Below are 13,629 nucleotides of genomic sequence, written 5' to 3' on the forward strand. Positions count from 1 at the left end.
GGTCCTTACTGCAGCTGCGTGGTCCAGTCCTCCGTGGTGGAAATTGCCATCTTGGCAACTAAGTGCCAGGAGAGCTGAGCGCCACATGCCAGCTAAAAGTCGGGGTGACTTTGGTGGCACTTGTTGAGCCAGGCTGAAGTACGATGGGTGACTTCTGCGGGAGAAGAGGTGCTGTTCAGCCTCACAGCAGGCTGCCCTTGCAATTTGTGTTTCAGAATGGATGAGAACTACATCCTCCTGCCGCACGGAGTCAACTTCCAGGAGGCGATTTTCCCGGACACCCAGGAAAATAGAAGGATGTTTGCCAGCCTTTTCCAGTTTTCTAACTGCTCGCAGGCGCAGCATGTCTTGAGCTTCTCCAGTGACTGGGAGATTCAAGAGGACAACCGGGTAAGGGATTTATTTGCTCTCTAGTGCTTGTTTTCTAAGTGGGCACAGGCATTCCCATGTAATTTGCAAACATATATATATGAATACAGAGCAGCAGGTCCCTGATTTTCCTGGTCCTTTGGTGGCATCACTGGTAAAAAGTAACACACTGGTGGGGAGATGTTAAACTCGGTTTTCAAAGCTGACCTCTGTGTTAGCTCTTTAGCTTCCCGTGGACCTGAGCAAAGCTTGGTATCAACGTGTTCATGAACAATAGGTTGGAAACCAGTATTGCTTGCGATCCTGTCCTACTCCACCTGGGTCATTCCTGGGTTTGCTATCTCTAGACCCCATACTTCAACTTCAGCTGAAATGTTCAGGAGCAGAGCTTTGCTTTTTTACTTCTGTGTGCATCTCATGTAGCGAGAGCAGTGCCTGGACCATGACAGACTGTAAGGGATTATTCTTGCCTAACTCCACATAACAGCATAAACATCTACTGAACTAATCGCCCTAAGCTGTTTGTGTAGCAGCTGGGGAAAAACACTCTTGAAGGCATGTTTCGTCTGAGTGATGAGGGCATGGTTTGTCTGAATGACGCCGGCACCTACTTCTGAACGAGCTGAATGAAATGCCTCTTTCTCCTCTCAAGGGAGGCCACAGCAAGTAGTTCACCCTCTAGGCGATCCTCCCTTAAGAAAGCACATTTTTAGCATGGAAAGTCCAATGATGCCCGTTGTTAGTGGCTTCTGAGCCCCTTTATGGAGTTGTAGTGTCTGTCATAAATGCAGGATTTTAATAAATACTTTCTTGGCAGAGAGGAGCAACCTGCAGTTATGTGTGTGCATGTTCTGGATGTGCATATACATTTGCGAAAGTGGAACCTGGAGAGCTGTTTTAGTGACAAACCTTGTTTTATGAGGCTGATGGTTTCCACTGTGTCGTGGTTTAACCCCAGCCAGCAACTAAGTACCACGCAGCCGCCTCCCCCTCCACCCTCCCAGTGGGGTGGGGAGGAGGAAAGAAAAAAAGTAAAACTTGTGGGTTGAGACAAGAACAGTTTAATAACTAAAATAAAATAAAATACACTACTAACTAAGAATAATAATAATTGTAATGAAAAGGAATACAACAACAAAAAAACCCCAACACCCAAGAAAAGACAAGTGATGCACAATGCAATTGCTCACCACCCGCTGACTGATGCCCGAGCAGCGATCCACCCCTCCTGGCCAACTCCCCCCAGTTTATATACTGGGCATGACGTTCCATGGTATGGAATACCCCTTTGGCTAGTTCGGGTCAGCTGCCCCGGCTCCCAGCTTCTTGCACACCTGCTTGCTGGCAGAGCATGGGAAACTGAAAAGTCCTTGGCTTAAGATAAGCGCTACTTAGCAACAACTAAAACGTCAGCGTGTTATCAACATTATTCTCACACTAAATCCAAAACACAGCACTGTACCAGCTACTAAGAAGAGAGTTAACTCTGTCCCAGCCAAAACCAGGACAATATCCACCCCTTATTCTATACCATTTACGTTATGCCCAGATCCCACACTTCCTGATACATTTCCGATTAATCACCATCACTTTTCCTGTCTTTTAATATATACACACAGATATCATTCCCGCGGTCTATGGGCCATCTCTATCAAATGTCTGTTGAGTTCATTCAGTCCATGACTTTGGGCTCCATCTGTCGTAACAGTGTGTCTGGGCAGGAGGGATGGTGCAAAGTCCGCTCAGTCGGCAGAACAGAACTGGGCTTTGGTGTGGGTGACACTGGGCGCAGCGGGAGGATGGTGTGTGGTGTTGGATTGTTGCATGCTGAAGTCAGTCCTGGTTCCATCACTACTGCACTTCACTCAGTTTTGTCAAAGTTCATTCTTCATTAATCTAAGTAATTCTTACTGTAATACCATTAATATAGCATATAACAATTATAATAATGATGACATACAGTGGCAAGATTACATAGCAATTAATAGCATACAATTTAATCTATTGGCTGTTCTCACCTAAAATCAAATCCGCTTGAGGCACACATCGGACTTCCCCATCCTTCCGCATCACCCACCAAGTGCACCCAGGTCCTTGAGCAAAAGCAATCCCCCGAATGGGTTTGCCTTTGCCTGAGGCAGGAGTAACCCAAACTGTTTTTCCTAGCATATTTTTTATGTGCACTAGAGGAACTTTATCCCCTTCTACAGTACGTAAAAGTTCTGATTGGGCACGGCCAGCTCGATTGACAGATCCTCTAGTGTTGACCAACCAGGTGGCCTTTGCTAAATATTTGGGGACAGCAACAGAAATTGATGTTTAGGAGAAAATGAATCATCTTACAATTAGGTCGCAGAGCCGTAACCCTGGCTGGGCAAGAAGGGGGAGGCGGAGAGCCCCGATCCCAGCCCTGCCTCCTCCCTGCCAGCCCGCAGGCTCCCCAGCGCCCCAAGCAATGTATTTGGCAGGTAAAGGCTCTGCATCCACAGATTTTGCTCTGGGGGAGCAAAGTGGCATTGGAGGGCCACCAGATCCAACTCCCAGTGTCTGCTTGTGATGCCTCCGCACTGTTTATTTAGCCGCGCTGAGCTAAATGCAGGGGATCTTGATGGGTTGGTGCTCGTTTATGCCAGCAGTGAATCTTGCCGGTTAGCTTTAATGGAAATCACAAGGCAGAAACCCGCAGGGTAAGTTGGGGCAACCGAAAGCATCTGTATCAAAAGTGCATTTCAGCTGTTGTGCTCTTTGACCCCGCGCAGCTGTGAGCAGACTAGGGGGGATTAGAGCTGCTGGTTGCACAGACTAGGGCTGGGGGCTTTACATACTTCAACGCCCACCCGTCGAGTGAATAAATTCAGCACAACTGACGGACGCTTTGTCTCCCCTTCGTAATGAAAAGTAAAAGCTTCCTCTGCACCAGTTAAAAATAGTTCAGGCTGACTGTGCCCCCGTTCAGCTCCTGCATCTGTTTTTGCCCAGCCAAGCGCTGGCTCCCGGTGCCTGCGTGCCCTAGCCTGGGAAGGGGATGGCGTTTCTGGCTGCCATGGTATTAGGAATTTGTTCCCCAGCTCTTCCCAGTGCAGGTGCCCATGTCCAGGGTGCAGCTCTCTTTAGTGTTTTGCTCCTCTCTTTGCCTTGTCACATCCAATGGTGACTTTCCCAATTGCCACCATGTCTGCTCGCATCCCATCACAGTGCGAACAATTTCCATTTACAAATGCACTTGGCTGAGCTGCCCCGTGCTGGCTCCTGAGCTGAAACCTGTGGCATGTGGTGGCTTCATAGCGCAGAAAGGGGGCATTACTCAGAGCATTATTCTTGAAGCTTTTTGGAAAAGAGGCTCTTTGGGAGCCTGGGGACGCCCAAGGGGGGCTTCTGTGATGGTGTCAAGTTGTGGAGAGCTTGGACAGGGAGGGAAGGGTCTTCTGATGAGGCTTACACTGCTGTGAGGAGTCATGGGTCTCACTAGCTGCTGCGTACTGACGTAAATTGCTAGTTAAAATCCATCACGGTTGTTTTGTGCAGTCAGAGGGAAGAGATGGAGACACTGAGATCCTCAGAGCAGAAGGCAGCTGGTCTGGTTCCGGGAGTTAGTAGGTAAGGTCCTGCCCCTGGGTCTTGGGACAGCTGTGCGCAAGGACATCTTATAAAGCGGCTCTGTCAAAAAGCAGCGTGCCCAAGTAGGTTTGGAATGAAGGAGTGATGAAATCTCCTGTTTACAGCTGGATCCTGTGCTCTGAAAGACTTTTTGAATCCCTGTATTTGCTTATGGCCCTGTGCCCTACTCTTGATGTATTTCTGGGGTGGACATTTTAAGGGCGAATTTGGCGCTGGAAGCATGTGCAGTTGCAATGAATAATTTGTGTTTGTAGCTCTGGGGTGCTCACCCAGAAGGTGAGGGAGCCCCGTGATGGGTGAACGTCTTTTGCCTCGTGTAATGCTGCTCCCAGCGAGAGGTCCCTTCTGCAGGGTGTGCCTGAGCCAGCCACGGAGTGGAGGACCCCAACATAACTGCTGACATGCTGTCCTCCTGCTTGCCCTCTTCTCTCTGCAGTGCTCCTTGCATGCAGGCAGCCTTGTCTGGGCTGTCCCAATGGGCGAAACGAGGAAAACCCTGACAGCTCCTTCTCCTCCTCCCAGCACATGTGTCTGATGATGCAAAAGAGAGCAAAGAGATGTGCAAGAACATCTTGATGCACGGGGATGTGCCACCTGCCTTTTCCGTTGAGGGAAAACCCTTTTAATTTTCAGAAAGCCCCACGATGCATGGTGAAAGGAGGCCAGACCCAAGGCACATCTCGTTGGGGATAATACCTTCCTCATCCTGGGCCTGCTGCTGTCACTGGAAGCTAATTCCGGCTGTGTTTTTAAGCCCCTTGCAGTCTGGGCTGAGGGCCAGATGCTGCTTTCCATAGTTTTCCAATAATCCCCCAGTCTCATAAATTCACTCAGGTGCTTGTTCTGGCCACTCTGGAGAGCAACGGTAGCTCCGGCTGGCGTTTCTTCAGGCACTTGCATTTTGGCTTCCAGGTTTGCAGAGGCAGTAATTAATTGGGCTCCATCCTGACTTTTCTCACAGCCCCTTAGTGATGTTTGCAGACCTCCTGCTTTACTCCGGCTTGCCATCGTAGCGGTTTCCACAAGGTTGTTGCTAAAGCCCCGAGTTCCCACCAGACTTGGGGTTGGAGCTGGGTTTGTAACCAGTGGCTGCAACTTCTTGTAGAGCGAGGGGCCCCTTCTTGCAGCACGTTGCAGGTACCTGGGTCCCAGGTTTGGCCCAGTCCCAGAGCTGATGTTGGTGGAGATAATAACACAGGAATGCTCCTTTTTCCCTTTCGTAGTTACAGTTTTAGTTGATTCTTCCCACCCTCTGCCCCTGGGAGAAACACAGTATTCGCCTATCCAAGGAATCTTGCAGTCACAGCAGTTTCTTTTAATAAGGTGCTTTTATTAAAGAAAGAAACAATTAAGAAGTAATAAAAACCTAATTAAAATTCTTAAAAGCTCCGTGTTTTTACCCAAGTCTTATGTTGACCCCCTGAGGGAAGACCCACAGACGTATCAAAGAGTTTGTAAAGTCTGACAGTCTCCTACGCGGGCATGCCAGGCTGTCCTGTGCCAGTCGGCGTGCAGCCTCCGGGTCACCCCTGCCTCGGGAAGCCACCCCAGATATCCCTTTTCCTTTACCCCCTGCTTCCCCTAGTGCCCCTAAAATTGCTCACAAACCCCTGTGTGCCGCCCAGTAATTCTCCGGTGCAGCCGGCGGTGCTGATGTTTCATTACTGATACTTTTAGGGAGCAGCCTTCTGACCCTTTCTTGCTCAAAAGGAGTCCAAGGGGTCAGACTTCTTCATGGGAGATAGGGATGAGCATTCAGCGGTGCAGCCAGCATCCTCCTCCAAGGATGGAGAGGGGGAGTGGGAAAATCCCGAAGGCCTGGAGAGCATCCATATGTGCCAATGCCTCTTTCTCACGACAAACCTTTCATATGGCTAAGTGCTAAATGACACTTTTCTACACTCCGGGTTGATTTCTGCTTGCTCAAGCTGGGAGGTGGGAATCATCCCTGCAGTTCCTCCCCCCCCCTCCCCCAGTGCCTGCTGCTAAGCCTGGGAATGATGCAGTGGGTTGGGATGGAAATCTTGCTCCCCTGCAGAGTTTTACCATTTTAATGCAAATCTAGAGCCTGTAATTTCTCCTCCTGACTTGGCCTTCTGCAGGGTGGTGCGATCTCATAAATAAGACCTTGTTGCCTTGTCTGCACACAAGAGATTACACCGAAGTGACTTGCGATCTGATGATAATAAGATCTATAGAAGTGTCTGACAGCACTTGTCGTTATTTATTATTCAGAGGGGTTTTAACTCCTGGTTTTGTCAACAGGTTGATAGGGAAAAGTGGTCTTTTGGCCTCTGTTCCAGCTTGCTGTGAGCTGCGGAGGTGCTCACGACCTGGGGCCGTGTGGTGCTTCTTTTACAGGGCACCTTCCTCCCCTTTTTTCCATGCAGGAGAGTTGCAAAATGACCCTGTGTGCATCATAACGAGGGAATTAACAGCAGCATGTCAAACCGATTGTGAGCAACTGTGAGAGCACTAGCACTGTGATAAAACCCACGGAAATTAGGGAGTCCAATAACTTCAGTTAAGCCTGGCGAGATTGCAAGGGAGAGATTATATCTTCTGTTAAGCCTCTCTCCTTGCATTGCCTTTCCTCCTCTCAAGCATCAGAGCCACAACCACACTGTTACTTCAATTCATTTAGATGAACTGACTTGCATTCTGAGGACCTCCAGAGATTTATCTGGGTAATAATAAAGCTTTTATGAGAGTAGTCAGTGTCCCAAATAAAAAGCAAGGTAATTAGTGGGTTAGCAGGGCAGTCTACAAATATCCGCTTAGCATCTTTGGGCTTGGGTCCTCTTCTCCGGTGGCCCTTTGGCTGCTGTAACAACCTGATGACCTGATTAGGATACCTGCAAGGCTTTGGAGCAGCTGAAAAGGGAACCGGATAAGAAAAGCAATTGCATAAATGGCCTTGCCATTATTATGCAAAGCAAAAATTAAATTAAATGGCATTCTTCCTCTGCAGAAGTAGAGGAAATAGTTTCAGAACTATTTGTATTTTAGCAACGGCTGTGTGCATGGACGGGGAGCCACTGGGTCGGATCATTCCCTGAATCCATCGGCGGGCAGCAGCACATTTGCTCAGCAATGGTCCCAGCCTGTCTCTTCCCTGATGCTCCCAACCAGGCGAATGGTAGCAGGTCTCATTCAGCGACACTTCACAGCACCACGAGGGCTTAAATCACAGGGAAATAGCCGCTTACACAAAAGCTCTTTGGGCTACCAGAGGAGGGCTTGCTCACGTGATGTTTACTGTGGGGACCTGTTTTGATCCATCTCCCCAGGCAACGTGGCCCTGGAGAGGGGAAAAGAAGAAGGAAAGTTGGGGAAGTCCCCATAATTTTTCTGACTGCTCTGACTTTGAGTCTGGACAGTGATTAAATAGTATCATGGCTAGATACCTGCTGGAGAGATGCCTGTGGCATCTCTGGAGAGATCTTGAGCTGCCTTGGATGCAGGGACCAGAGCTCTTCCTGCTGTGGCTGAGATGGATGTCGGTGATGCTGAAGGTGGCTCTGCTATGTGAATCATGCAAAGCCTGGCCTCTAGGGAAAAAAGCTGATGATAACTAATGGATTTCAGCTGAAATTTCATGTATGGTATCCACCGAGATAAAATGAAAAAGCAATTCGTTTTTTCTCTTTTAAAAGTTAAGAACTTCTGCGCTTAAGGAGTTCCCTCTCTGCTCTGAGTGCTGGGAGACGAATCACAGGACTGGAAAATGCTGGTCGTGGAGTCCAGAGCCAGCAGTTTTAGGGGAAGGACTGGTCTGAAAAAGAGCAGGCGGCAGCCTGGCTTGGTTAAGACAGTTTTCTTTAATTCCCATGTACTGGCCTTTTGTGTTTGCTTGTGGCATGAGCTGCATAAAGGATCCTCCCTTCTCTGGTCCTAAGTCACTAGGGAAATAGAAAATATTCTCAGTTCAAAACAGTGCAACGTGGCAAGGACAGGGCAAAAAGACCTCGGAAGAGATGAAAGTAAGGCCCAATATCTAGAGGTTTGAAAATATAGTTTTACGTTCTTGCCCTGCCATTTGTTAGAAGGGTTGTTGCTCCATTAGCCTAATAGTATGACAGAAAGTGTACATCGCTTGTGGGTTGTTTTAATAGTGATTTACAGCGCTTTTGTTTTCCTCCCAGGAACCCACCCAGAGCGTACCCCCTCCCTATGATCTGTGTTTAATTTGAGTACATGTAAGCAATATTAGATGAAATGGAGAACTGCTGACAAGTGTCTGAGATGAGGAGAGACCACGAGACAGTTGATACGTTTGGGTAACATCCCCGAGAGTCTTTTGGCATAGAAATGGCATTGACTCATTTCCAAATCTTCCCACCCAGGCTGTGGTAGGGGACTCTTAGAGGTCTGATTGGCATCTCCCTATCAGTTTTCTGTCTTCTCACATGCACACAGGCTGCTAGAATACAGAATAAAAGATCACAAAGGAGTACACGATAGTCTTATCCGCAGGATGTTTCCATTGCATATGGTCTTTATCATATTTATAGCACCCAGAAGGTGTTCTGAGCACTTCTCAGGAGAAAAATGGGGAAATTCCTGTTTTTAGGGTCTCTCTTAGAGGCACCTTATTTCTGTGTCGGGAGGCAGGCTGGCTGACTGCCATATACAACGCAGGAGGGATGACCTGAGGTAGCCTGGGAGCCTTGAATTTGATATCGGTTGTGAACAGTCTGAATTTGGGGTCGAATAAGGAGCTTTTCCCCACCCATCTGAACTCTTGTCCCCACTGGTAGCCATGACCGGTGGGGAGCTGCTGAGGTGAGGCCCCAACTTATCACCCTCCTGGTACCAATACAGGTGCAGGGCAAGGTGAGGGGACTCCCAAATCAGTGTCCCAGCTTCTGGTGAACGAGTCTGGACCAACTTGCTCCCTATCAAGCAATGCAGATTACTCCAGAGCACAGCTCTCTTGACTATGTCTCAGGCACATCCAAGTACATGATATCCTTAAAAACATCCAGTCTCCAGCCCGCCGAGCAAGGAAATGCCTAGATGGCCATGGGTATGTGTGTTTATGTACACGGCTGCCTCCTCCGAAGGATGAAACAACAATCCTTCCAGGAACTGGCAACGAATGAAGACCCACATGGCTCCAGGCTACTTTTAATTATCCAGAGCCACACTTTAAAGAAGTTCTGCCAAATGCACTAAATCATTCCGGATTTTGTGGCATGAGGCTATCCACTCCTGTACATGAACTTGGTGGCGAGCAGGCATCTGACCCTGGTCCCAGGACATCTTTTCGGCTCTCCATGTGGCTTCTTCCACCGTCACAGGGGTGGGAAACTGCTGGTGGCCACAGAAGCAGTTGGTGGTTGTGGGCTGAGCTCTGCACATTGAGAAACACAAGGACGGGGCTGAAGGGACCCTGTTGTCCCTCCTGTGTTTCAGATCCAAGGCTACCTGGAGGGGTGCTGTAACCTTGAGTTTCCCAGCCCAGAGGCGGTTGAAAGACTTGCGGTGGTGCTGCCGAGCACAAATCCTGCCGCAGTGCTTGCTTAGCTGAACAAAGATTTTTTTGGAAGCCCCTGACCGCTGACTCTTAGTCAAGGCCCAAGCCAACGTGTTTCCCAATCATCTTGGAAAGATGCAGCTATCTGGCCGGGGCTAACTCCATAGTGTGCAGCAGAGGTAAGATGTCGCTGCTGTTGTCTTGGGGTAGGAGAGACGGGACTTTTGCTGAGCCGGTCACATTCCCTCTCTGTTAGCACAGGAGTGGCTGAGGTGGGAGATACTACCTTCTGGGGAGGGCAGTGGAAAGTCTGAAGCTACCCCCCTGAGCATCCGCATGTGAAGGTGGGCTGGGAATTGCAGCACTGTAAGGAGAGGTGGCCCTCTCATCCGTACCCTCTGGAGATGACACTGTCATAGGAAAAGTAGCAACAAGAAGACATGAGGAGGCTGACTTCGGTCCCTTGTCTCCTTCCCTGTGTGTGAGCAATTTGGTGATTCCTCTGCTTTTCTGCCCTGCCCTCCTGTTCACAGCCTCCCCAGCGTGGGAAGGTGAGAGAGGACATCGCACCGCACATTGACTGCGAAGGGTGAAAGCACTGGCTGGCAAGGGGAGGCAGCTGGTGGGCACCTGGGCAGTGACTGGAGCTGGGAAATGAAGTGGTGCAGCGCAACATGTGCTTGAAAGCGCTTGTGTCCACGGCCAAATCACCTTCCTCGACACAGGTTCCTGTACTCAAGGTTCTCCCCTGGGTATCTGGGACCTGGCCTCCAAGGAGAAGGGTTGAGGCTGGTGTCCTTTTAATGTGGATGTATTACCTTACTAACCCAAGGCAAAACAAAATGTGCGGTCCAAAGAAGCAGATCATGGGTGGTTTTTGATCCAGTCATGCTTATTCTTCATATTTGTTCATTTTCAACCTTAAAGAGTGGAGGTACTGACTTTGAGAGCTACTGGAAGATGCTCAAATATGACTCCTGGCACCCCACTCACAGTAACCCACTGGGACTATTTCAGTGCTTTTGATTGGGCTGGGAACAGGAGGGGGAAGCAAACGTCTGAGCTGGGTGCACCTGGCTCTTCACTTGCTTGGATTTTCCTAGACCTTGGTTTGGGCCAGCTGTTTTGGGGAATACATTCAGAGTGAGTCTCAGGCAGGTTTTCTGGGCCCAGAGCAGCCAAAATGAATGAGGGAGGCCCCCAAATTCTGTGTTCAGCCCAATTATGGGAGCCACCAAGCCCCTCTGTAAATCTGCAAGTCTGTAGATGTGTTAGGTGTTTTTGTGTGTGCAAATCCATGCTTTGTGTTGGTCAGTAGTTGGGAAGGATGATTCGTGTGGACCAGCAGTCCTGGGCCAGGATCTGTCCTTGAGGCACACACTGCTTCTATAGGCATTGTGGGCAGATCCAGTCTTTGGTTTAGTTGCTGGCCCCAGTCGACCTTGAATCCAGGGAAAAGTCTTTTCTTTCCACTTCGCTCTCTCTCCTGACCCACCTGTGAGATAGATAGATCCAGAAAAAGATGGAGCAAAACATTTATTAAAATCAACAGCCACCAAAATCCAGCTGGCAGCTGGCAGACGGGACACCTGTAATGCTGCCTGTAACCGGATCAGCCATTGCGGCTTGAAGGGAGATGAGATCTTTCAATTTGGGACATATTTTCTCCCAGCCCATGCATTTTGATGTTCATTTTCACAAATGGCAAGCCACATTGGCTCTGAGGCAGCGGTAGTTTGTATTCCTAATGGAAGCAGCAGACGGAGCCTTTTAAAGCCTGTCCTGCCTCCACCAGCCAAGTGCCTTTCCATATTCCCCCAGAGAAGTGTCCTTGCCCCGTTGCACTCAGCCAGGAGCGGCCACGCGGTGCCAGGCTTGGCTTTGCTGCTGGCCCTGGAATCACGCAGCCCCTTGCAGCAGCTAACATGAAGTGACAAACCAGAGCGGCCAGTTTCAGGGGACTGGGAGTATGAGGTTTTGGTGTGACCAGTTGCAGCTGGTTGCTGCTCAAATCATTGCAGGTGCCTCTGGCAGCTGACTGAGTGACTACCTCCTTTTGCTGCCCCAGTTTGCGGGTTTTTTTTGGAAGAACGCTGCTACAACTGTTAGTCCAGTTATCTGTAAAATGAATGACGGTAGGGAAAAATATACTGAGGGAGAAGCAAGTTTCCATGACACTGTATAATGCGAAGGGGAAATAATAAGGTCTGAATTTCTGCCCAAAAAAGTTAAGAGCCAGCAAGCAAAAAAATAGTTCCTGAGATCTGAAAGCACTTAATGGACTTGTTCTGCAGTATTTTTGCATTTCCTAGATCAGTGGGGAACCAGCAGAAGTACTAGCTACTGCAAGGGGGAATGTTAATGCAGTGTTTTGTATTGAGACAAGATGTGGGACAAAAATGCAAGCTAGTACTCACATACTGTCATCCTCAAACTGACTCATCTTCACCACCATGCAGGGGTAGCAGGAGAACTACTCCCATTCTGCAGGTGGTAAAAGCAAGGCAGGCGTGTTAGGCTCTGTATCCTAGTCCAGTGGAGACAATTCTCTTTGACCCAGGGTTTATCCCCACTGGGATTAGAAACAACTGTATGAACACTTTTTCTGTCTGTAAACTTGTCTAAATCCTGTGCTCTTCCCCTTCCTCCTCCGTGATGTCCAGCCTTGTTGCACAGGCAGTGCCGTACTTTGAGTGAAGAGATGTGTTCAGATGGGTGACACATGAGCAACTGGGGTTTGGTTGTTTGTTCAAACCAAAGCCTGTTGGTGCTATGAAGTCTGGGTTCCTTCTTCAGGTGGATGGTGACACGTGTCCTCTTCATTGCCTCAAAATGCAATGAGTTTATCACCTCCATTTGTCTTCACTGTATACCCATTGCAGAGCACGTTCATTTGTTTGGCTTGCTTTTTGTCTTTCCAGAGCCTTTAGACAGGGTCTGAACACAATTATGTTCTTCTGGATGTTTTTGATTATATTTTTTATTGTGGAAAAAATTCAGTTAGTTGCTTAACTGGATGGTAGTCGGGGAGAGAAAGGAAGGAAAGTCAAAGTGGAGGAACAGCTTGTACTGACATTGGCTGAGGAGAGGAATAGAAATTCAGATGCTGTAAGTCGCCATTTCCATTACATGGGGAAAGAAGTCCTGTTTCAGAGCCTTTGAAGCGTGAACATAGCAGCCGCAGCCACCTCCACTCAAAATCCTCCATTTTGTTGCAGAGCGGGAAAGCTCTTTTCCACCTTAAAAGCATCATCTTGGGGTGTGGAAGAGGGGGGATAATGAGGAAGGAGCTTAGCCACAGCAGCCATGGGGGACCTCTGCCAGATGCCAGCCCATGCTTTAAAAGAGTTCTGAGGTCTTGGATGGGTGGGAGAGATATTATTCATGGTCTATAAAATATGCCTTAAAGTGAGAATCTCTGTGTACGTGGCTTATCTGTGGGAGGGAAGCAGGCAGCTTATTCTTGGTCTGTAAGTACCTCTGTTGGGGAGGTATCTGTAAGTAGAGACAAAGAAAAAATAACAGATGTAAATGAGAGAAAATTTTTAAAACCCATGGAAATAGTAAATGAGGAAATAATCCACCGAAATGTGTAGCCAACTCGTGGTGAAATCTCCATCATTTACAAGGCTTGGGTCAAGCTGGGAGATTGCGGTGGGTTTCTTAGTCAGAGGAAGACATTCTCCTTTTGCTGCCTGCCTCTGGAAGAAGATCCATTGCACAGGTCATGACATGGCTCCGGGAGTGACTATATAGGGTTTCAGAGCGCTCTGTCCCTGTCCACTTCTTATTCCTCAAACTGGATGGCTGTTGTGACAGCAGTGACTTGCTCCCTCTGGAGAGGGTTTAGATCCCCCACGCTGTGGCTGAGCAGCTCCAGGAGATACCAGATAGCATCCAAAGCCCACCTCCATCAACTGGATTCGAAAAGACAACCTGGAGGTGAATTTTTCTAAAAATCACTTGCAAGTTCCCTGGGCCCTTCAGACAGCTATAGCCATGCTGGACATGACTGCTGATGTTGGGAAAAGCCCGTGGATTGGAAACGAACAGTTTTAAGAAGACCCCAGGGAAGGGTTGTTACTACCATCTGTGATTGGGTTTCTGCCCTTTTACATGTTTTAGGCTCAGACACGTTTTGTCTGAGTTCAGTGAACACTTCA

General features: G+C 48.7%; 1 protein-coding gene across 1 annotated transcript in view; it reads left to right on the forward strand.

Annotated features, from left to right (window-relative positions):
- CCDC3 (coiled-coil domain containing 3) overlaps positions 1-13,629 on the forward strand; it is a 45,110-nt gene that overhangs the window by 1,213 nt on the left and 30,268 nt on the right. The window contains 1 exon segment of the mRNA XM_050914050.1: positions 216-390. Within this exon segment, the coding sequence (XP_050770007.1) occupies positions 216-390 (175 nt within the window).

This window comes from Gymnogyps californianus, chromosome 1 (assembly GCF_018139145.2).
Source record: "Gymnogyps californianus isolate 813 chromosome 1, ASM1813914v2, whole genome shotgun sequence".
Taxonomy (NCBI): Eukaryota; Metazoa; Chordata; class Aves; order Accipitriformes; family Cathartidae; genus Gymnogyps; species Gymnogyps californianus.